The sequence below is a fragment of the Oncorhynchus kisutch genome, linkage group LG15 (genome assembly GCF_002021735.2).
Source record: "Oncorhynchus kisutch isolate 150728-3 linkage group LG15, Okis_V2, whole genome shotgun sequence".
NCBI lineage: Eukaryota > Metazoa > Chordata > Actinopteri > Salmoniformes > Salmonidae > Oncorhynchus > Oncorhynchus kisutch.
Window position 1 is genome coordinate 53,689,423 of NC_034188.2, and position 23,797 is coordinate 53,713,219.

Sequence of the window (23,797 nt, forward strand, 5' to 3'; positions counted from 1 at the left end):
TGTTTGTTTTCAGTAACACACAATGTTTGTTAAATGATGAGTGAGGTATTCTGAATAGCTGACAGAAATTTTAAGCGGGACAGCAATTACTTTGATGCGTAAGTAGGAGTGCAGAGGTTTTTGGTGCAAAACACAGAGTACCTGAACGTGTATTCACCAACTATGACTAAGTTTTTTGAAGTACTGTGTAAAATAGGATTGCAAATGGACAACTATCAAGGACATTGTCTGTTTACCTAGGATTTACAGGAAAAAACATGACTTCAGCCACATGATTGAACCCCAGAGGGCAAAACAAAATAGGACGTTAATGCTGTTTTAGGTTTACTATGACCTTCTTCCTTGCTAATCAGGCACGTGTTGACAGGTCACCTCCACAGCAGCCTCATGACCAATAACAACAGGTTAGGGCTTGAGCCTTCAAACAAATAGGTTAAAAGGGGTGTTATGGTCGTCAGCATGTCGACAGTCTACAGAGAACAGGAAGTGATTCGAGTATACTGTAGTGGATGATCAACTACATACCGGTAGCTCCAAAGCAAGTCAGAAAACCCAAAATGTTTGCAATTCTACATTACATTCAACATGATTATTTTAGCGCTACCTTTTAAAGTCGCAGTACACCGTTTGAGTCACTGCCTCTGATAGATAGCTCTTTAAATACAGTATCAGAGAATATTCAAACATGATCAGGTTAGAAACTTTATTAAACAAATGAAGGCAAAGCACAGCTTAAACTCAGTCCTAAATATGTTTCAAGTGCTACTGTAGGTGCCACACCACATTACAGTTAATATTAGAATACCACAGCCACTCAGATATACTTCTATAGACCTTTGCAACATAAATAGCAGCTACAACTGTGTTTAAATAGTCTTAAATAGGCTCGACATGCTTATTCTCTGAAGTCAGTGCCCCACCTAGTGGCACCTCAGGACAGTACCATCAGACAAACAGGAGTGCAGAGAGGAGAGGGTTAAAGTGGGTGTTTTTATAGGCACAGAAGTGCTGCCCTCTAGTGGGCAGGAGGCGACGGTGGAGACTGATGCAGCAGGGTTGTCTAGGCGACCACCCACTGGAGGATGCTGGTGTCCTTCCCGCCGGTGGAGATCAGGTGACTGTCGTCGTGGAGAAAGGCAACGTTGGTCACATGGCTGCTGTGGCCACTGTAGGTATGGCTCGGGGCCTGCATGGCGTGACAAGGAAGGGAGACAAACAAAGAGAAGGTTAATAATTCATCCACTTCTGTCAAATGTCCCCTGAATGATTAACTTTGTTTAGATGCAAACAAGTTCATTTAAGTGGATGAGAAAACACTAATATAAAAGCATATAAGATGTAAATGACAACAAACGTACCCTTGGCTGGGAGCAGGGGTTGGAGAACAAGTGCACTTTGCCAAAGTCATCAGCAGAGGCCAGCAGGGAGGAGTCATGTGACCTGCACACGGCGTTGATGTCTGTGCCGTCAGCACCGTCGGGCCAAACACCTAAATTGAACCAGCGACGTAGTGGTAAAGAAACAATAGCTGGGTAAACTGTGATTGCCAGTCGTGGTGAAGAAAAAAAGAGTCACGCTTAAGTGTTTATACTTTCAAAGCATTCTTCCGCAAAAGGTAGGTAGGGTAGACGGTAAACGCAAGTAAACACTATTACTCCACCAGATAGAACCAAACCAGACCAGAGGCAGGAAACAATATAGATTCCCACTTGATACAACTGCAAAGACTAACAGCTCCATTTTAAAATGATTGACTGCTGTCACAATCACCAATTGCTAGAGTGACCTGAACCGACTGTTTAAAGAACTCCGTTACAGATGACGCATAGAAGTTTCATTTCTTGGATTCATAAAGCTACAGTCTGGCTTTGTCATCATTACCCCATATCACAAGTGAAAACAGGAAGTGGTGACTCACCAAAGACGCTGAAGCCTAGTACACAAGTGGAGGTTGCCCACTCCACATTACGAACTAGGTCCATGCTCGTCACATGTTTGCCACTGGAAGCTTCCCCTTTAACCACAAACAGAAGATAAGCTAGAATGTACCACAACACTACAGTTACAGACAAGAGTTACCCGTTTGGACAAAACAGACTCACAGAATAGGATCTCGTAGTCTCCTGAGTTGGTTACAATGTATTGGCTGTCGACGGACCAATCCAGGTGGGTGACAAAACTAGAGTGTCCCTAGGAGGAAAATAAATAAAAATGTTAGTGTAATAGTTTTTAAAAACAGGGATTTAATTTCCCATCCATGGGATTGTCTTTATTACTTACAGTGCATTTCCCCACGCGGCTGTACTTCTTGCCATTCTCCGTCACGGCATAGATGTAAACAAAGTTGTCATGGGAACCCACGGCTAGGAAGTTGCCGTCTGAGAGCAGGAGAGTTAGGTTAGTTGTGATTGTAGGAGGAGGTGGATAAGAACACTGTACAATCCTGTACCATTCAGTTCAGACAGATGGTCAGCCATTTTCTGAGATTTCACTTATACGTTAAACAACGTGTATATTTAAGGCGGGATTTGTAATATCGGAAATGACTCTTGCACAGTACCTGGGGAGTACTTGACATTAGAAATTATCTCGTTGCCATCAGTGTGCATGTACACCAGGTCTTGGGTGTCCGTGTCCAGCACCAACCACCTACAGACAGGATGAGGAAATTATAGGGAGAGGTTATTGGATGGAGTCATTGCACTGACACCATGTAATCAAATTACATAGCAAATCCTTCATCCTGTCCAATTGAATTGTGCCGTTAGCGTTTCACTGTCCAATAAGAGATGATCGTCAAGCCAGTGCGTGAGGATCTGAAGTACCTTCCTGTCATGGTCCCCACTGCCAGCACAGCTCCACTGGGATGGAACCCTGCAGAGCGCCCTGGGTCCTGGAGGAACGGAGGGAGACATGGAGGATCAACAGGGCTGCACGGTGCCCATCGCATACAAGACAACTACTTTGGACTGATGTAAAATCACTAAGCTAGATGTTTCAAGTGCCTTTGTCATTACAGCAAGGTAACCAAGTGCGGATCTGGACCAAGTACAACTCTTCTTGAAGCTGGTGTATATTCAAAAGGAGAGTAGCTACAGAGAAGAGCTGGAAGATTGAGCACCTCGGTAGTCTTGCTCCAGAGAGGCTGATGAGAGTTGGTGTCCCATAGGTGGACCTGCTTGTCCTGGCCACAAGTCACAAACTGCTCCATGGAAGGATGGATATCCAGGCCCCACAGCTCATCTGTGTGACCCTGAGAGATTAAGAGGCGAGAGAGGTGAGATAGAGAAAGTACAGAAAAAGCAAAATGGAGATAGACGAGGACGAAAGGTAAAAGAGGAAGGGAGAGAAGAGAAATATGGGGGTTATAAAACAGGTAAAAACCATACTTCCTACTGATATGTTCCATTGGCAATTGACAGGTGGTGTACCTGTACTATAGGGTTGAGTGTTTCAGGGAAAGAGCCTGTAAGGACAGTGTTCTTGGTGGTCCCCACTAACAGCTCCCCCTGCTTCCCCTCAGTCACGGCTCTCACTGGCCCAAACGCCTCAGGCACCTGAGAGAGAGGACACACGACAGCAACAAGCATAAAACTATACCTCCGGGGCCTGTCATTCTAGTAGAATTACGGCTGCCCAAAGGACACCTATACAGTTAAACGCTTGGTCTTGCTAACCGTTATGTGCTAAAGGGGAAAAGTTGAGGGAAGCTATGAGCTCAGCAGTCTCGATTTTGGGTCATAAAGAGTACAGCGTGTCCTTATCTGCATAAGGTTTACTCATCCTTCGGAGTCATCCACACCCTCTTCTCTCACCTCCATCTCACTCTGCTTGTTATAGTCATGGTCCCAGAGCACCATCCTGCGGTCCTTCCCTCCACCGGACACCAGTGTACCATCCTTCAGCACACACAGGGAGAAGATCCCGCCCTCGTGGGCCTTCGCCACCACCTGGCTGATCCGGTTCCCACCTGTCAATCACAAACCGCTGTCAAATAATATACTTCAAGGAGGGATGTGAGGTGGACTTCTGCGATGTGTGCTTTTTTTCTTAATAAATTGCTTTCATATAAGAAATGGATGTGTGAACTGAACGACTGGTTGCAGAGCACTAAGTTACAGTGGCTGAGAAGGCTACGGTCTTCAAACAGACCTTTGGCCCAGACGTAGATGTTTCCACTGGAGTCTCCTGTGATGGCGTCTCCGTTCTCAGCAAAGGCCACACACAGCACGTACTTGGGCTTCTCGTTTTTCTGGGAGAAAAGGTTTAACAATTCCGTTATAAGTTTAAAAAGTTAACAGGAGGCAGAAGTTAAGTTGTCTTTCGCTCATCCACAGACCTCAAACAGCCCCTGGCGCTTGGTGAGAGTGTTTCCGTCCATGGTCCAGAAGTTCAAGTGGGACTTCCCACAGGTGACGATCAGGTTGGCGTCCATGGGGTGGAAGGCTGCGGCCAGCACTGAGTCATTAGAGCACTGGAGGGGATGACAGCAGGAATTAGACCCCTGAACTGGCAGACGATGGTGACTGATTGCGCCACAGACTACAACACTTATTCATACCTAGGCCTACACTGCTGACGCCTTCACTTTTCTTTATTTATGATCAGTGATCAATCATGACTCGTCTTTATTGCAGTGATATGCCATGCAATATCAAGGAAAGCAGCTCTCCTCATGCATACTGTAGTTTAGTCTGAGGCCTCGTCACCTTCACATCCGCCAGCTGTTTCTCCTTCTGCCAGTTCCACACAGACAGGATGTGGTCATTGGCATCGTCGACGGCACAGAGATGAGCACCACCATTCTGTTGAAGGACAGGTGTTAGTCAGAGGCATACGTGGCTCTATTCGTTTGACAACTTATAGATATTTAACATATACATGCCGGCTATTGTCATGGAACATGTTTTCAAAGTACTAATGAATGACTGACTTTCTCTTCTCAAAGTTCGGTCTGTAAGCAGGTTGGGGAGGGCTTACCGACTTGGAGAAGGCCACACAGGTGACTGCCCGGTCAAACACGCCCATCCCAATGACATGCAGGGTATTGAGACTGACCGAATCCCACACTCGCACATGAGGCGGCAACATCTGAGAGCGAGAGCGTGGGTTTGAGAAAGAAATTGGATACAGTGCAGTCATGCGCTATAATTAATTTATAAATATTATACAATATAAGATGGCCATAAGAGGATATAACAGATCATTTCTTCAGAAATTGTTGATTTTAAATGTACCTTTCCCTCTAACAGCTGATAATGAAATGAATGAAAGAGAGAAAGAGTGGGTCTGAGAGAGAGAAATTGGAACCACTGCAGTCATACATACATACTACTGTGAACCACAGTACGATTCCCATAAGAGGTCATTCCTCCAGAATTGAAGAAGATTGTTTGGTTTTAAAAATGTACCTTGCCATCTTTGGAGGTTCCGGCGACTTGTCCAGTGGCTATGGTGACCATGTCTGGATGGATGCCTAAGCTGTCGGGAAGACAGAACAGTCACAGTGATGTGGCGAGTCATAAGGCCAAGCTAACCTTTCCCACTGTCCTCTGGGGAATTCTTGTTTGTTTCCCCCCCCCCCAGTCTCTGTATACAACAGGCTAAAATGCTGTCAAAGTCAACTCATTTATTCAGCCCTTTAATGACTCATGAAATAAACAAACTGTCAATGATACTTCAAAAAGCAAATAACAAGCCCTACAACAAATACACTGGTATGAAAAGCCCTTCAAGCATTAGTGTTGTGATGATAAGTAATACTTTCATGAACACATTTGCACATTTTGAAGATAATAATGTAGAATTTATAGCCACACTGAAAACAGTCCACAATACAAATGAAAGAGTATTCTGGTCAGGTATGTCAGAGTTCGCTATAGCCCAACATGTATGAAAATGATACTGTGCAAGTAGGACATTAACATATACCAGCCCAACCTTTGTTTGCACAGGAGACACCGAGCCTCGAACAGGACCTCGTTTAAATAACGTTTATTCTGAATCAATGTGTCATTCAAGGAAGTTCTCTTGGCACAGTAAGCCTTTGGAAAATGCAAAACTATCTTGCCCCGATTTAAATCAAGTGATAGCTGATGATTATCAGACAAAACTGTGAATGCCATCTAGTGTGCAATCACATTTAGCTAAATAAATTCCAGATGACACATCTTGCCCTTTGCAAAGCTTATGACGTGCATTGCTGCACTAAATGCAGTGGGGTGTCACCATCTGGAGTCAAAGCGAAGGCTAAGAAGAAGAAAATAAAAAATCTCAAAGAAAAGTCATATGCCTACACCAGTCATCTAAAAAGGTTATGGTAGTGGGAGCTACTGGACCAAGCACACCAACTAGCCTTACCATTTGACATCGTCGTTGTGGCCCAGGTAATGTCTCTGCTGCTGTTCCTCCACATTGTAGAGCACCACCACGGAGGCATTGAAGTAGACTATCTCCCCTGTGGGGAGCAGGTAGAGGTTGGAACGGCAGTCTCTGCCCCTGTACCCATACCTGGACAACCGAGGGTTAAGGACCACAACAGTAATCCTGTCTGAACAATTATACTGTTGAACAGTAGGAGGCTGATGCCATCTCAGAACTTATGGGAGGTAAGTACAATACAAATCAAAGAAGATACTCTCCAGAGGCCACACACACACACACACACACACGAGTAATCAACTATAAAAAAATAAAAATAGTAATGTGGTACTATATATTTATTTGTGATGACAGTACTGCAACACTGAAATGTTCTTTCACAAACGCACATTATAAACTGAACTCCGCGTTGCGTGGCGCCTAAAAACAGCCCTTAGCCATGGTATATTGGTCATATACACATACACACATTATTGCTTAAATATACTTCTATAGCCATTGTCCCCCACAAGCTTTCCCTGCCTCATCTGGGGTGTAATCCTTACTCCAACCCTATCAAACTGGGGGAAAAATGCAACAAAAACAAGCTTATATTGGAATAGTTCAGGTAGGTTCCACCCGGTTTGTTTTCCGTTTGGTTCGTAGTGAATACACCCGTATGCCTTGCGGCACTATTCTCTGTTTGTCAGTGACGGAAGGATACACCCACTGCAGTTTGAGCTTGTGCTCAGGCAGCGTCCCCTTGTGGTCCAGTCTGTAGCTGTCCCTCTTCTGGTCAGGCATGTGCATGGTGACTGGCCGACCCCTCAAGAACATCCTCACATAGCCATCCTCTGATACAGGAGAGGGGGAGAGAACAGGGAGATAAGAACTTGCAGGAGAGAGAGATTATTATAATATTTTTTTTTAAATGGTGAAACACTTCCTATCTATACCGCTCATTGCTAGCATGAATGGTATATAGTGAAATGTAAGTCTCCTGAACATAAGCACGCAAACAAATCCTGTTCCACCACCCATGTAAGAGGCAGGATCTGTGCATTGAATCACTGAAGCATGATGGCAAAAGATATAGCTTCAGTGTATGTCATTTCAAACGGTTCTGAAGCTTTGCACAAAAACATGACATTGAGGTGCCACAATAACTCAGGGTACCCCATAATACGGTCTCTCTTGGCTGACATAACGTTATATTAAAAACAAATTGCGGTTATGGTTGGCATTATAGTGCTGCGGCTGCTGTCATAACGGGAGTCAATTGAGCTCATTAACGGAGCAGTGTGCTGTCCTCTCTGGCTCTTAGCATGCAGCTCTGCGGTCCCTAATCATCTACCCAAGCACTCAGAGGACATGGGAAAATGAGGGTAATTGGCTTGTTAAAAATGAATATAGCCCCAACAATAACAGACAGGCTACTGGTTGTTGTTTATTGGACATGTTTCATGGATTTCCATGTAGTACACTGGTCAATGCTTATTTTTTAACGGGGGGGGGGGGGGGGGGTAGTATTTCTAAATGCTCAGTGCCTGGAAATTATGTTTTTGTTTGCATATAATTAATATAATGAATTATCTTGCTACAGTATCTTGTACACTGTATTCTGCAGTCAAACTGTGAGGTATAAAAGGGCGCCGGGTATGGTAAAGGAATCACACGCAGGCCTGTTGCCGTGCTAAGACGTACCTGCATTGACGGAGCATTCTTTGCTGAAACGAGAAAGAAAAAAAAGAAGAGAAGAGTGATTTTCTGAGATGCCGTTTTTAACTCATGGTGTTGCTGCAATGGACTAAATTATTCAGTGACCTCATCCTTCATGCCTCCGACTTTTCTGTCTACAGTAGAACCCATCCACCTGCGCCACAATGCCCAGTGAGCATTATCCAAATAGCCTGCAATATTACAAGTAGTAGTTCATACTGTAGAGCATATAGAAAACAAACATTAAATACAGTATTCAAACAATGCGGACGGGAAAATACTGTATTCATGATATAGAAAATACAACTGGTGCTGTGCCATGAAATAGAAAATAAGGTCAGTTACGAGAGTGACAGAGAATGAAATAAAGAGCAAGAGAGAGTGACTGAGACAGCACAGACAGTCAGTAGCCTGTCGGGGGGCCTCTCCAGCACTCCCCTACATCAGCTGAAAAGCAATGAGTTTCTGTCAAAGCCACTGAAAGGTTGCCTAGCTAGGACAGTTTGAGATTACCATGGCAACATAGTCACAGGAGTGATGGTGCGTAAGATAAGAGAAAAGTCTAGGAGGAACATGAATTGCCAATCTGTGCATTTTAACCAATCCGAGAGTATAGAGCAGTAGGTTATTCGGAGGAAGACTGGATACAATTACAATACTGCTGCAGATAATTTTCTTTGACAGCTTGTTTCATTAAATCATGCTATTCAAACGGACACCGTATTAGTAGTACATTTGGGCAAATACCAGTTTGGTTAATCGCAGGGCATAGCACACAGTAAGATCCAATACAGATCGACAGACTGAAAACATGAGGGATAAAGTGCAAGTAAACAGAGAGGCTTTCATGTTTCGGTCTTTGGCTGAGCATTCATTCACTACAGTGTATTATATCTGGAGCCTGGTTATTTGTGGAACAACCACAGAGACAGTCGGGGAAGGGCTCTCTTTAAAGTACCCACATAAAGGCCTGTTTGTCTCCCTGCATGCGGATTTTCAAAAAGAGGAGAGGCCCTGTTGTGTCCAATGGGAGTCGCTGAAAGAGCCAAAACCACTAATTAAAGCAAGGCTTGATGGCAACTGGCAAACAGGAAGGCCAGAGAGATAAATAATGGGGTGGCTTGAAAAGCCTCCGACAGTGCAGTTTATTTCTTTAAGAATCATCAAAACAAGAAATACTGTACCATTTGGTAGAACGTTTCCGTTGAAATCTATGAAGTAAATACTAAAGTAGCCATTATAACCTACCATCATAAGGCCTACCTAGTAAATTCCAGGTGCTACCCGAATGCAGAGAACAAAAATATGCAAATAGATCCATAGTCGACTTCAGTACAGATTGCTGCTTCATCTCATTTAAAAAGAGCAAGAGATAGAAAAGTGGTCCAACAGGACATCATTCACTCTTCCTCAATCAGAATTTGCATGCACTCAGACCCCCAAATCAAATTTGCCATTCAAATACATGCAATCTGTTCCTCATCCTCAGGCTCAGCTATCCCATCAAGCCAGTCTGCAATCAGGGTGCGTCAGTCGAGATGTTTAATGCATGTGGATGAGCAAGAGTGCCAATCAAGTCATTCTGCAGAGCAAGAGGAATCCGTAATCCAGATAAACAAACTACCCATCCACCCACAATCCCAATGAAACATTGCAACAGCAAGGGGGGGGGGGGAAATCAACCACAGATAGAAAAATGCCCATTCTTTTTGGTTTGTTGACTCACACATCCGTAATGCAAACTCATAAAGGATCTGCCTAAAACTGGAATGGGACATAGCTCCCTTTAGCCTATTCATAGACGCTAACCCTAGTGTATATTCACAACGGTATCTTCCGTTCAGGGAGGGTTTCAAGAGCCTCGACGCTCGGTCTGAACATTAGCATGCATCGCTTGCGGTACAGTTTTGGAAGCATAAGGACCTTATCTTTCATATCAGTGAGATTATTATTATGTTAAACAAAAGGTTCAAATTAACTACACACCTTTGTGGCTAGGGTTCCCACACGGCGCTTGTTTCCGGAAGACAGAGGCGACTACCTGCGCTAATTAGCTATCTAGCACGCATCCGAACACCTGTGAGTAACGGAAGGAGGACGCCAGAATAGTGTTTGAACTGAAAAATACAGTGGGTTGCAACTGTTACAAATGGTTAAAACAGCGTACAGTAAGTGTATATTTTTGTATTTGTGGAATGAATTTGATGTGAGAGTAGAGTTTCTAAAACTGTATCGCAAGCGATAATTAACGTTTCTAAACGTTAAAACAGTGCGTCGGAATTGCCGTGCACATGATCCCAGCTGATGGCCAATACTTACAGCTGAGAACCCTAGGGAGAAGACAGAATGCTCCCTTGGGTTCCCCAGAGCAAAGCTCCCCCATGCAAACACTTATGTTCTTAAAGAGACGATACAATGGACAGGTCTTTGTACAGTACGAAAGAAACGTTACTTGCATTTCTTTTGATTTCGTAGTCATGTGTTATCTATGGCTTTAGTTTGTTGTAAATCACCAATGGGTATTTGCATCATTCTGGCCTTGTTTCTTTGCTGTCCCTCCCCTAACCACATTGAAAGATAACTCATCAAAAGGTCCTACATAAGATAAAAACAGTTACTGCTTCCTGTTGGATTAAACTACCCATCGACCCAAAATGGCTTGTCAAACAATCACCTGCAAAATGTTTACGTATTCATTTACCTGGGTGATCTCTTCATGGTAACTTTTCCGTTAGGTAACAGCAACGCAGTTCACACAACAGAACCCTGTCGACAACTAACAGGCTTCCTTGTTGATTCAGTTAACTTTAGCTGTGTCCGGAGTCTGGGCACTTTTTCCACCAATGGGGAGGCACTTCCTGACTCTGCTGGACCTCCCTTCTGCTCAGTAACCACACCTCCGTTACCTAAGCCCCTGAAATGTGACACCCTCAGCAGAGTGAGCTCATTGAGGGAAGAAGGAGTGGACGGACTGACTGTATCCATCTGTCTTTCAAAGCTTAATAGCACCTCCATAAAAACAATCAGATCTTGTTATCTACTATTCAAACAATGAGCAGGTGTGGGGCGTTTCTGTTTGGTACAAGCAACCATCCATGCATTTGACTGTGAATACACTGTTCCATCTTCCTTTATTAAGCGACTGATTCTGTTAAATACAGTAGCCTACATAACACTGCACCGGACTAAAATTATGGAAGTACAAGTTAAACACATCAGTAGATCTGAATTTCTATATGTATGTAGACAGAGAGGTCAGATGACCTCCACCCGTCTCCTCTCCTCCCTAGACATTACACATACAGGGGTCTAAATGATTCAAGCCAGTCAAACATCCAGCGTCCATTCACCTGCTCTCCCCGTAGAAATACAACACCACAGTGTTACACGACAATGCATCAGTGGTGCATTCACACAAGTGTTTAAGGATCATTTGTCATCTGATCTGAACAGCGAGAGGTTAAAAACAACGATCGGTCTACTGATCAGTGCCCTAAATTGGACGTCAACAAAAAAAACTGAAACTATGGCACCTCTACTCTCAGAATACAATGTCAGCCCGAGGAATAGCTGAGAAGAACACAGACCCACACCATATGTCACCTGTCTGATCGAACAGGGAGATAGAAAGGCTATTTTATCTGGCAAGTGAGGCAGTTACGGCTGCTCAGGACGTGACGAGCTGTCTTGATATTTTCCTCAGAGATCAGAGATGAGCTGTATACCCATTCTCAGATGTTGGGTAGACTTCACAGATGTATACGGTATGCATGGATGCTCTATGCTCTCTCAGTTAGTCAGATGGAGCAGGAGTGTTTGCTGTGTCAGTGTCTGTGTTTAGGGGGTTAGCTGTGTCTGTGCTGTATCAGACAATCACCTGCTCCTGCCACATGTGGAGCTGCTTGACGAGGTGGTTCTGCTTCTGCTGTCAGACACCATCTCTCTCCTGACCGTGGACAGACGCTCCGTCGACATGCTCTTCCTAGTGGGGGAGAATAGGTGAGAGGGAGAGGAAAAAGACGAGAGGTGGAAAGAGGGGGAGGGTGAAGAGTGAACAAGGATATTGAGAGGGATATGAAATGTCTCCAGTCATAGGTTTGCCGTGCAGACTGTAGATTCAACGCCACACTGCCACCCTAAGGATGGGCTTGGAAATGCACAATAGAAGGATACCAAGAAAAACAGTATTAGATCCACACATTTGGATGTCTTACCTTTTGATGGACTGCAACACTTCCTTTTTGGGAGAAGAGGGGGAGGAAGGGTATCCCCCCATCTGTTTCTGCTGGACATAACCATTGCTGAGAGTGAGAGGCTTGGATGGTAAGGCTTGCAAGAGTTGGCGCACTGGCATCAAAAGAGGGAGAGAAGAATGGTTCAGTAAACAGACCTTTGTTGTTGAAGTTTTTCCAATTTGACAATGCAAATTCTTACACCATGTACTGTATGTGGTTTTTGGTATCTCTCCATTGCAAGCTTTAAATACATTTAAAAATATATAAACTGTATAGTGATATTTCTTATATCTCTCAGAAATAGGACAGACACTTCAGAACAAACTTCCTTAAATGATATATTTTTGACTTTCTTTATTCAATGCATTTCTTTGGGCCAAATTAAATGTTTAAATCAAATCATTTTTGTGTATATATATATATATATACACAAAAATGTATATATATATATACACAAAAATGTATATATAAAATGTATATATATATATATATGTGTTTGATACCTTAAGGGGTCCTACAATTCCAAATCAAATGGCTAAATTATCCTGGGTATGACCATCTTAAAACAATTCCCCCTGGCTGGCAACTAACACTCTCCACGCCTTGTGCATCAGGTTTATAATGCAACCTCCTCAGTAGAAGCTTCTAGACTCTCCTCTCCTATTACAGCTAGTACTGTACGTTGACGAGACTACAGTGGTCTAACGTGGTCCCAGGCTCCCAGCTCCTCACCCTTGGTGGGTGCGGCCACGGTAGGCCTCCTCCCCCCCGCTCCGGCCCCAGGCTGAGTCAGCTCCTCACAGCCGCCCAGTCTGCGCAGCGCGTCGGCCAGTGCAGCCTTCAGCAGCTGGATCTCATCCTCTTGCAACTGGACACGCTGCTCCAGGTGGGACAGGCGGTCGTCCACCTCCATGGTGCTGCCCGCAGACACGTTGTCATCTGGGAGACAGGGAGAGAGTGGGGGTTAGAGGGAGGGGGAGAGAGGAGAGAGAGGGAGAAGGAAAAACGGACAGAGACAGAGTCAGGGGGATGGAACAAAGATGTTTTGTTGTTCACCCAGTACAAAAGCAGGAATTTGCATAATTCTCCAAGCTTTGTGTTCGTTTTTCCTAATAAAGATTACACTAGGCTACTTCCTTGACAAACAATATGTTGGTCTTAAATTCCTACAGCAAAGAACAAAAATGACAGTGCAGTTCTGACATTAATTAAAAGCATTATTTACTTGAAACAAAATTGAGGCCAACCCCGTTTTGAAGACTTTACTCTTTTATGTGTTGTCAGTAGCACATCATACCTGACCCTAGTTCTAGCTCCATGGCGGCGGCAATTTGAAAAAGTATATTGTGCTGATTTGATTAGCGCGTTGAACCATGTCGCGCATCTTACTTTAAAAACTCAGTGGATAGTGCGAAAACAATGACCTCAGTTCTGACGTCAATTATGCACCGTCGCCAGCTAGACCCTAACCTCTCGTCCTTCACTGGGATGGCATCATGTGGCTGTCCAATTTAATACTCTGTTCCAGCTCAAATGCTTAACTGTGCAATATCAGATAGGATGCCCTGTAACTGAAAGGTCTGACAATTCTGACAATGTAACAGAATGCTGTACATACATTATAATGTTGAGTTGACGACTGTTTGCCACTTGGCAAAATTCCAGTGCTTGTTATCATCATATCCCATTCAATGGTGGGAAAAGTACTCAATTGTTATACTTGAGTAAAAGTAAAGATACCTTAATAGAAAATGACTCAAGTAAAGATGAAAGTCACCCTGTAAAATACTACTTGAGTAAAAGTCTAAAAGTATTTGGTTTTAAATATACTTAAGCATCAAAAGTAAATGGAACTGCTAAAATGTACTTAAATATCAAAAGTAAAAGTATAAATCATTTCAAGTTCCTTATATTAAGCAAACCAGACGGCACAATTTTTATTTTATTTTTATTGACAGATAGCCAGGGGCACACTCCAGCAAACGAAGCATTTGTGTGTAGTGAGTCCGACAGATCAGAGGCAGTAGGGATGACCAGGGATGTTCTCTCGATCAGTGTGTGAATTGTACAATTTTCCTGTCAGAATGTAAGTACATTTAGGTGTCAGGGAAATGTATTGCGTAAAAAGTACATTATTTTCATTAGGAACATAGTGAAGTAAAAATAAAAGTTGCAATAGTAAAGTAAAATACAGATACCCAAAAAAACTACTTAAGTACTGTAGTACCTTAAAGTATATTTACTCAAGTACTTTACAACACTGATGCCATTCAAATGACCAAGAACCATTGTTAGATGAATGTGTCTTTGGAGAAGGATATGCAGTACTACCAACAGGATTTCTTAGTATAATGCTGCCCTGACTGACATGCCTATTTACTCTGCCTGTAACATGCCTGACCCAGTAGAACCAATTACCTCATCTCTCTGGCAGAAAGATTGTGGGAGAACCCACATTCAAATTGGGCATAGTTGAGAGTTTGACTTTAAAAATCCCAATATCTGTTAGATGTTTTTGATTCAGCAGGAGGGGAAATGAAAGAACATGTCAAACTCAAATCAAATTGTATTTGTCATGTGCGCCGAATACAACAGGTATTACAGTGAAATGCTTACTTACAGGCTCTAACCAATAGTGCAAAAAAGGTGTTAGGTGAACAATAGGTAAGTAAAGAAATAAAACAACAGTAAAAAGACAGTAGCGAGGCTATAAAAGTAGCGAGGCTACATACAGACACCGGTTAGTCAGGCTGATTGAGGTAGTATGTACATGTAGATATGGTTAAAGTGACTATGCATATATGATGAACAGAGAGTAGCAGTAGCGTAAAAGAGGGGTTGGTGGGTGGTGGGACAAAATGCAGATAGGCCGGTTAGCCAATGTGCGGGAGCACTGGTTGGTCGGCCCAATTGAGGTTGTATGTACATAAATGTAAAGTGACTATGCATACTGGATACTCCGACCAACATAAACAAATACCTATTTACTTGGCTGACGCTGTCAATTAACCATGCCGTGCTTTTATAACCTTGGTCACAATTTGAAATCTGCTGAGTAAAAGCATTGATAAGATTTCAATCGCCTCTGCAGCAAATGTCAATTACACTGCCTCTGAACGGCCAAGGTACAAAACAACTACATCTACGGGGGTTTACTCCACCCATCCCCATGTAAAAATAAAAAAAACTGATTGAATTGTTTCTGGTAATGAAGTAAGTAAGTGTGATCATTCATTCATTTAAACCTACCTAATTTTTAAACAATGCTTCCACAGGAATGCCATCCCATTACTTTGTTAATGAAACAACCTTCCCCCTCGCACTTTACACGCAGTAGCTGTCCAACAGAACAGACTGCAGGCTTATGATGCGTACTCAATAACTTTCTCTTTATTGCCTCCAGCAGATGACACAGCACAGGCAAAGGACAGCTATAGCTAGCACAGTTAAAGCAGGTGGCAGCTGTGTTAAAAAATGTTTTTTAAAAGCATGGCTACTAATGATATAATATGAAAATGACTAAATGGGGAGAGGAGAGAGGGAATGGGAGGGGAGGAGGGAAGGTTAGCTCTATGGCGTAAGGTGGAGAGGGATGAACCCATGTGTGATGCGAGAGGACAATGGAGGTCAGGGCGAAAAGCAAAGCCTGCTGAAATATTCATTGGGCTCTGGAGTCTGCTTGCCTTTCCCTACCTGTCATGCTCAGTCACTCAGCCAGTCAGCCAGTCACTCAGTCAGTCTGACAGCCTGCTCTCCTCTCCTTAGCTCTCTTGGGGGGTCCCGGGATGCCAAATCTGGGCTTCTTTCTGATGTAGGGTTTTCCCCTCGTCTCCTCTACAGCCAGTGCCTGTTCTGCCTCTCTCTCCCTGGACCAACCCCCCCTCCTTCTACTTATTCTCCTCCTCCTTTCTAGAAGTACATGCGGCTCACAAAGAGACAGGCAAGTCACTGTTTGTAACAGGACACTGCTCCCGGCAGTCCTGCCTCCACAGTGGCAGCAGCAGTGGATGCAGCCTGAGGCTGGCTTGGCTGGGGGCCAGACATTTACACCGCTGCAGAAACAGCCAGGCACAACCAGGAAGTGAGACTGCAGTGGGTGGAATCCGAGTCTCCTCCATTCATGACACACAAATGCACCCACGCACATGCGCATACAGAGAGACAGAGAGACAGAGAGACAGAGAGAGAGAGAGAGAGAGAGAGAGAGAGAGAGAGAGAGATGGCATGGCATGGCTGGAATCATACTGTACATAATATCGATGACAGAATGACAAATACAATTCAGCCCCCTGCCTTCATCTCCAAGGAAGTCACTGAGGTCTTCTCTATCAATAACACAAACACGCACCACTGGGACCAGGGTCTACATGAGTAACAATGTGAGCAAACCTTAGAGAGGGGATCGTACTACCTGTTGTTACACCATGTTGAGTCAATGGTTAATACACCTAAACGCTGACCTGTAGGTATTAGATTTCATGACAGATGAGCCATGGTTGTTGCACGCAGTCTGAGGCAGTCAATAACACAAATGGGCCAGATGGTCACAAGTTAAAGTGTATTTACCTTTGCAAGCCTTTTACTATCTATTGTTTGCATTCATGATAATCAATAGCTTGTTGTGGGATAAAATACACCTGTACACAATTGCTATCTCAGCTGTTAAAGTACTTAACCTATAGTGACTGTAGGAGCTAAACTGTTGCTGTCACCACCAGCACCAGACAATTCAGAGTCCAGACTAGAGCTTTGGTCACAGACACAAAGGCAGCAACCAATCTACAGTAAAGGTCAACCCTGACCAAGATGGCTCCAAAGTCAATTCTACCTCCCTTTGGCAGAGAAGCTGAGCTGCTCCCCTCTGTATTCCACCGTCTGGGGTGATCTGCAGCCTGGAACAGATCCTAAGTCTGCAGCACATCCAGGCTACCCAGCTAGCACATTTGGTTCTTTGGAAGTCGTGGGAACATATGTTTTTGGTTTCAGACTGGTTGCAGGAACGAAGCCATATGTTTCATGACCTGGTAAAACGGATCCTTTTTCAAATGTTTTTCCTCTTCTGGGAATGTTTACTTTTAGGTTGCTGTGAGGTTCTGAGTGTTTTAATCTGGTTCCTTTATTTCACTGCACCTATCTGGTGTATTTGACAATAAAACATCATGTATGTGACAATTTTTTTAAAAATTATTAATGCTCTGAGAACAGAAATGATAGATTATGTGGAGGTTAAACTTAATTAAACTTCCTTTTTTCAATTGGACTTTTGATAACACTGCTAGCTTATGAGTTTAAAAAAAGTGAACTTCGAGCACAGATAGGACACATGGAAATTCATTTCCTTGGGCATTATTTATGCAAACATTTCTTTTTTATAGCAACATGGTATCAGTGAGATTTAAACCTATAATCTTCTGTTCTCTAGCCATGGGAATTAGTCAACTGAGCCACCAGGATGTAGCTAGCATACCATGTTTTTTAAAGCATACAAAGCTGTTCATTTTAGTATTTTCAAACAGACACCATTTTAAAAGAGACTAGCAATCATTAAAGATCAGGTGTGGCCAATTAGTGGACACGGGACAACACACCTAAAGGAAAACTCAAAAGTGATATTTTGGCATTTGTTTGATTAGTGCACTGTTGATATAGTCCCAAAGTGTTTTGCAGGTCTTGACATAGAATTTCAACCAGATTTAAGTCAAAACTGTAACTCGGCCACTCGGGAACATTCACAGTCTTCTTGGTAAGCAACTCCAGTGCATATTTGGCCTTGTGTTATAGGTTATTGTCCTGCTGAAAGGTGAATTCATCTCCCAGTGTCTGGTGGAAAGCATACCGAACCAGCTTCTCCTCTAGGATTTTGCCTGTGCTAAAGGTCCATTACGTTTATTTTAATATCCTGAAAAACTCCCCAGTCCTTAACGACTACAAGCATACCCATAACATGATGCAGCCACCACTATGCTTGAAAATATGGAGAGTGGTACTCAGAAATGTGTAGTATCGGATTTGCCCCAAACATAACACTTTCTATTCAGGAAAAAAAAAGTAATTACAATGCCACATTTGTTGCAGTATTACTTTGGTGTCTTGTTGCAAACAGTATGCATGTTTTGAAATATTTGTATTCTGTACAGGCTTCCTTCTTTTCACTCTGTGAATTAGGTTAGCATTGTGGAGTAACTACAATTATTCTATCACAGCCATTAAACTCTGTAACTGTTTTAAAGTCACTATTGGCCTCATGGTGAAATCTCTGAGTGGGTTCCTTCCTCTCCGGCAACTGAGTTCGGAAGGATGCCTGTATCTTTGTAGTAACTGAGTGTATTGATACACCATCCAAAGTGTAATTAATAACTTCACCATGCTCAGTGATATTCAACGTCTGTTTAGTTGTTTTACCAATCTACCAATAGATGCCATTCTTTGCGAGGCATCGGAAATCCTCCATGGTCTTGGTGGTTGAATCGGTTTGAAATTCACTGCTCGACTGAGGGACCATACAGATAATCGTATGTGTGGGGTACAGAAATTAGGTACTAGTCATTCAAAAATCATTTTAAATACTATTATTGTACACAGAGTGAGTCCATGCAACATATTATGTGACTTGTTAATCACATTTTTACTCCTGAACTTATTTTAGGCCATAACAAAGGGGTTAAGTACTTATTGACTGAAGACATTTCAGCTTTTCATTTATTACATTTGTAAATAAAATCGAAAAACATAATTCCACTTTGACATTATGGGATATTGTGTGTAATCTAAATGTAATACATTTTCAATTCAGGCTGTAACACAAACAAATGTGGAAAAAGTAAAGGGGTGTGAATACTTTCTGAAGGCACTGTACATAAGACAGAAGGTTACTTCTGCAAAAACGAAATTAGGGTAGTTGGTCGGGGTGGATAGTGTTAGCTAAGATGATTTTGAAAAAAATATTACATCTGGAAACGCTGCAGTGTTTCTACAATATTTTCAAAAACATCATATGACACAGGTCTTCTTTTAAGAACTTTCCCGAAATTCAGGCTGTCATAATTACTATTATTGGTGAATGTATATGTTCCAGGTACAGCATCAGTGTCTACATTGTCAACAACCTTTCAGTATTCAGATTACAACACGCAAGAGAAATTCTGCAAAATGGGGGGGGGGGGGGGGGCATTTTAGCTGCAGACATTGTTGTTCTATAGCAGATAAAAATGGATTGACTGCTCAAAAATGTGCATTTGTTACTATCTGCATGTTGTTCCTTGATCAAATGCAAACCATCATATCTGTCAGCGATGTTGTTTAATTTCAATTTAACATTATGGATTTTTTTATGATCAATTAATCAAGAAGCATAAATCAAAGTTAGATTTGTACTTTGTTACAGTAGACAACAGAACAATGATACATGGAAAGTTATAGCAGATAAACAGTTGTACTGATAAATACAAATCAATAAGAAATATTCACAGTGACAACAGTGTATTTCTCCTGCTCCTTAACTCCCAATCACTGTCGACATCTTAGACGGGGTTAGACGGTCAGATTAAACCAACCACATCCCCAGCTAGCCTGGCACCTAAGCTGTTTCAAATCAAAGGGGAACATCTCACTGTACTTCACTTTAGAGAGAATGTTTCTGTTTAAACCAGGGAATGCTGTGAACTCTCTGCCTGGTTGGGTTTTAACAGCTCTGCCTCCCTGACAACCTCCACAAAGGCTAGAATGTCCCTGGTCTGGCGACCAGCATGATGGATGCCACTGGACTTTGATGCCTCGAACTCAGCGTCTGTGGTGTCCAACATGTCCTCGACAACAATGGACTTGCTAATCCTGTCTGTTGCTTGCTCAGTCATGTTTGGACCCAGGTCCTTCAAAAATGGCTTTAAGACGCTGAGGAGTTCCAGGTGTAAGTCAAGAGGGATATTCCTTCCCTTCACATTCTAGAACATGTTCCAGGTAAGACTGTGTGCCAACAGAAGGGAAAGAGTGGCAATGACTTGCAAGGTCAGTAGAAGGGTACTGTAGGCATATTGGCTATGACCATAGGCCTTGTAGAACAACAGAGCTACAGTGTATAACCACAAAAACATCTCCCTTCATGTTGGACAGGAAGAAGCCAAAGCTGAGATTTGCCTCTGTATGTTTTTTTTTTTTGTGGTCCTCCTCACTAGACTTGGGTGTATTCATTACGGAAACGGTTTACCATTTAAGAACCAAATGGAAGCAAACAGAGCAGACGGAATGAAATGGGGAGGGACCTACCTGTTTATGTCCAATTGAATAGAATGTCCAATGAATGTCCAGAATAGAATGTCCAATAGAATTTACATTGGAGTAAACAGTTTGTTGCAAAACATTTTGCAACAGACTAAACATTTTGCAACACTGGCACTGAATCCACTACCAAGTCATGTTTTCTCCCTTGCTCCCTTGTTTTCTCCCTGATGGTTCTTCCTTGCTTTTCTCTATGAGTAAAAGAAAAACTGCAACCTGGCATACGGCATGGGAGATGCTTCCTCGGTAGAGGTTGGCCCCTGGACATATTGCTGACACCGGTGGCAATGTCAGTGATGTCACCAAACATGATGAATATGTCCACTCCATTTGTGACACAGAGACAAGCAGCCAGCTCCTCTTCACCTCTTCACATCAGGCGAACCAGTAATGATGTGGTCGGGAATTAAACAGTCTGGGACATCTCTTAATACAAATTCAAAAAAGTGTAATAACGACAATGATAAATACATATTAGTTAATGCAATTAGACATGACAAAAGAACTATGATATTTCAAATATATAATTTTTAAAAATTATATCATGGTAAACCAATTGTAAAGGTACCATCTCATTGTTTTCTAGGATAAAAATATATTCTCAGATATGTTGGACATTTTCAAGCATTTAATTTTTACTTATGCACTACTAGCTAGCTAGTTAGCTAGCTAGGAGTCCAATTAATGTTCAACATAGCGTGGACTTAATTAATATCAAATTATGTATAGTTACCATTTGCATGTAACATGAACCTCCTCCACAACAATCCTCATGAGGTTCTCCATACACTGTTGATGCCAGCATATTCCACCACTTGTTGTTCAGCAACCAAGACACTGGGTTACTGAAAACCTGGCAACGTCCATGGATCCCCAGCAGTGATCCCCAGTTTCACAACCTCTCTGATCTGGTCCTCCATGAAGGGCGACCAACGGCGACAACAACGAGTATTGGGTTCTCGATCCACAGATTATTAGAGGATGCTGATTGGTCCGGCCATACGGTGGATAGAAGGGAGGGGCTCAAACGGTTTGACTCTTGTCGTGGCCAGACTGCATCCGTGTAGCGAAACATAATGTAAGCTCGCGAGGTCAGGATGGTTCGCAAGAGGCTAGAACATTACAAACATTGAAATTAGATGTAACCATATTTGATATTTTAGGAAACGTTCTTGTTAAAGTAATGAAATACCAAGAAAATAATGATTTTGTTTAGGTCAATTTATTTAAATGTGCTGAGAATGTTCAAAGCCAAGCAACTATCCTGCGCCATTCCCAGAAAGTTGTGGGAAGCTTGTATTCAAAATAACCATCGGACAACCACACTCTCACCAAGCTCTAAGAAACATATGGTTCTTAGAACATTATGTGCTAGCTGGGTAGGCATTGGCCATGGGAGACCCTGGCAGGACACCCAGGCTGGGTACTGGGCATACCAGACTCTGCCATGGGAAATATCTACCCAGACTTACAGGGTCAGGACAGCCTGGCCATTTGAACAGATGACATGTCTCTCTCCATGTCTGTCCACCTGTCACTGAATATGATTTTATAGTAGGCTATCTTCTACTTATAGGTTATATGTAGACCTACATGTAGCCCAATACACAGAACCTCTGAGTTTCACAGATTTTTGTTAATTGAATACCTTGCAAGTCTATTTAGGTATGCTACACTCGCACACTGCTTACATGGCAAACGAGGCGTTGATGCATAAGTGGATTTGTGAACTATGTGAAAATGTATTGGATAGCATGGGTGCATAAAATATAAATAAATACTTTACCGAATAAGACATTACCGATAGTGTGTTGTTTGTTTTCTTCTCACACAGTGGACACTGGACATGCATGAACCTGGTCTTGTGATGTGGCCAGTTACAGCATCATTGCATCAGCTTTTCTTTGATTATGCTGTAATGTTATGATTGGTCTTTACAGTCATGTCCAGCCCCTGCTGCTCCTCAAAAAGTGAACACCATTCTCTAATTTACAACACAGCGAGATGAAGCCACAACAGTGTACTTCATCTGCCACTCTCCTCTCGGAGGCAATTCAACTTAATCTGAAACAGTGAAACCATAATATGCAAATAGTTCCGCTATTAAATATCATAGAGATAGCCTATCTGTTTCCCCCCCAGCCGGATAATGTTTTACATATAGTCAAAGAGGGTTGGCAGGATGACACCAGAGCCATATATGTTTCTAAATAAATGGCTCTGGGTTACACCTATCAATCACAAAAAAACAGTGAGTGAACATGAAGTTCATGACAGCCTGCTCTATGATGGATGGATAGATCCTAGATCATTCTAACGATGCAAGCTAACATTCTATTCAACAATCTGTAGCTCGAGGCACATCTCTGTTTCGTGTAGACTGGTATGAAACCTGCAAACAGGTGCATGAAAACCTTAGTCCCACCACCGTGTGCCACGGTTCATATCAAAACCGGTCGACTTAGATGCCACCAGTCAAAGGTGAACTCACCATTGCAGTACTGGAGAAGGAGTGAAGTGGTATCATAAAGGTTCCCACATGATGAAGCGATCCTCTCCGACATTTCTTTCTTTTCAAGCAGACCCGTCACTTCCCCTTTCTTGCAGCCTCCTTATCCACACGTCTTTCCACCCCACTTCTCCACATCCAGAAACCCTCAACACCTTTCGCTGTTTGTCGCTCACCAGCCTGACTACCGTCTGCTCTCCGTATCTGTTACTATAGCAACAGCCTCACCATTGAGTTTGCCAACCATTCGGAGGTGAGGGGAGGGGGTGGCACGTGACAGTTAGGACGCGTTCGTAAATTCGCTCTGGCTATCTACTCCGATTTCAGAGCACTCTCGTCTGAGTGTGCTAGAGCGCAGGCTTTAACTGATGAATTTACGAACGCTCAACACCAGTTGAATATGACCGGTGTCAGTAACGTTGGGAAAAAAAGATTAATCAAATTGTTGCCAGCAGCACAGTTACAGTCACCAACGCTCTGGATAACATGAAAACAGCTCAGCTAGGGTAACGTTATGTACAATGGTCAGAGTGAGGTGTCCTCTCATTTATGTCTGGAAGTAGCTAGCAAGCTAGCTAACTTTAGCCAGTTAGCTTGGGCGCTTGACTGCCGTTGTGAGGTCAGAACGCTCGGATCAACCCTCCACCTCTGCCACGCTCCGAAGGCGAAACGCTCTGAATTTACTGACGGACAATCTGAC

The 23,797-nt window shown here is 42.9% G+C and overlaps 1 protein-coding gene across 2 annotated transcripts; it reads right to left on the reverse strand.

Moving 5' to 3' along the window:
- Positions 1-689: 689 nt before the first annotated feature.
- On the reverse strand, positions 690-23,243 carry LOC109905470 (echinoderm microtubule-associated protein-like 1). 2 transcript variants are annotated; one of them, XM_031790501.1, is made up of 22 exons: positions 23,080-23,243; positions 13,047-13,253; positions 12,294-12,426; positions 11,957-12,061; positions 8,065-8,087; positions 7,085-7,214; positions 6,361-6,510; positions 5,412-5,481; positions 4,981-5,091; positions 4,710-4,805; positions 4,340-4,474; positions 4,153-4,252; positions 3,816-3,970; positions 3,432-3,557; positions 3,122-3,253; positions 2,826-2,893; positions 2,561-2,649; positions 2,281-2,378; positions 2,103-2,190; positions 1,919-2,014; positions 1,359-1,489; positions 690-1,186 (listed from the first exon to the last, which is right to left on the reverse strand). In XM_031790501.1, exons 1-22 carry the CDS (start codon positions 23,150-23,152, stop codon positions 1,061-1,063), a joined length of 2,442 nt encoding a protein of 813 aa, XP_031646361.1. In that variant the 5' UTR covers positions 23,153-23,243; the 3' UTR covers positions 690-1,060. The 2 variants fall into 2 exon arrangements, with proteins under 2 accessions (XP_031646361.1, XP_020358447.1); XM_020502858.2 differs by lacking the exons at positions 11,957-12,061; positions 12,294-12,426; positions 13,047-13,253; positions 23,080-23,243 and adding an exon at positions 10,781-10,893.
- Positions 23,244-23,797: the final 554 nt, after the last annotated feature.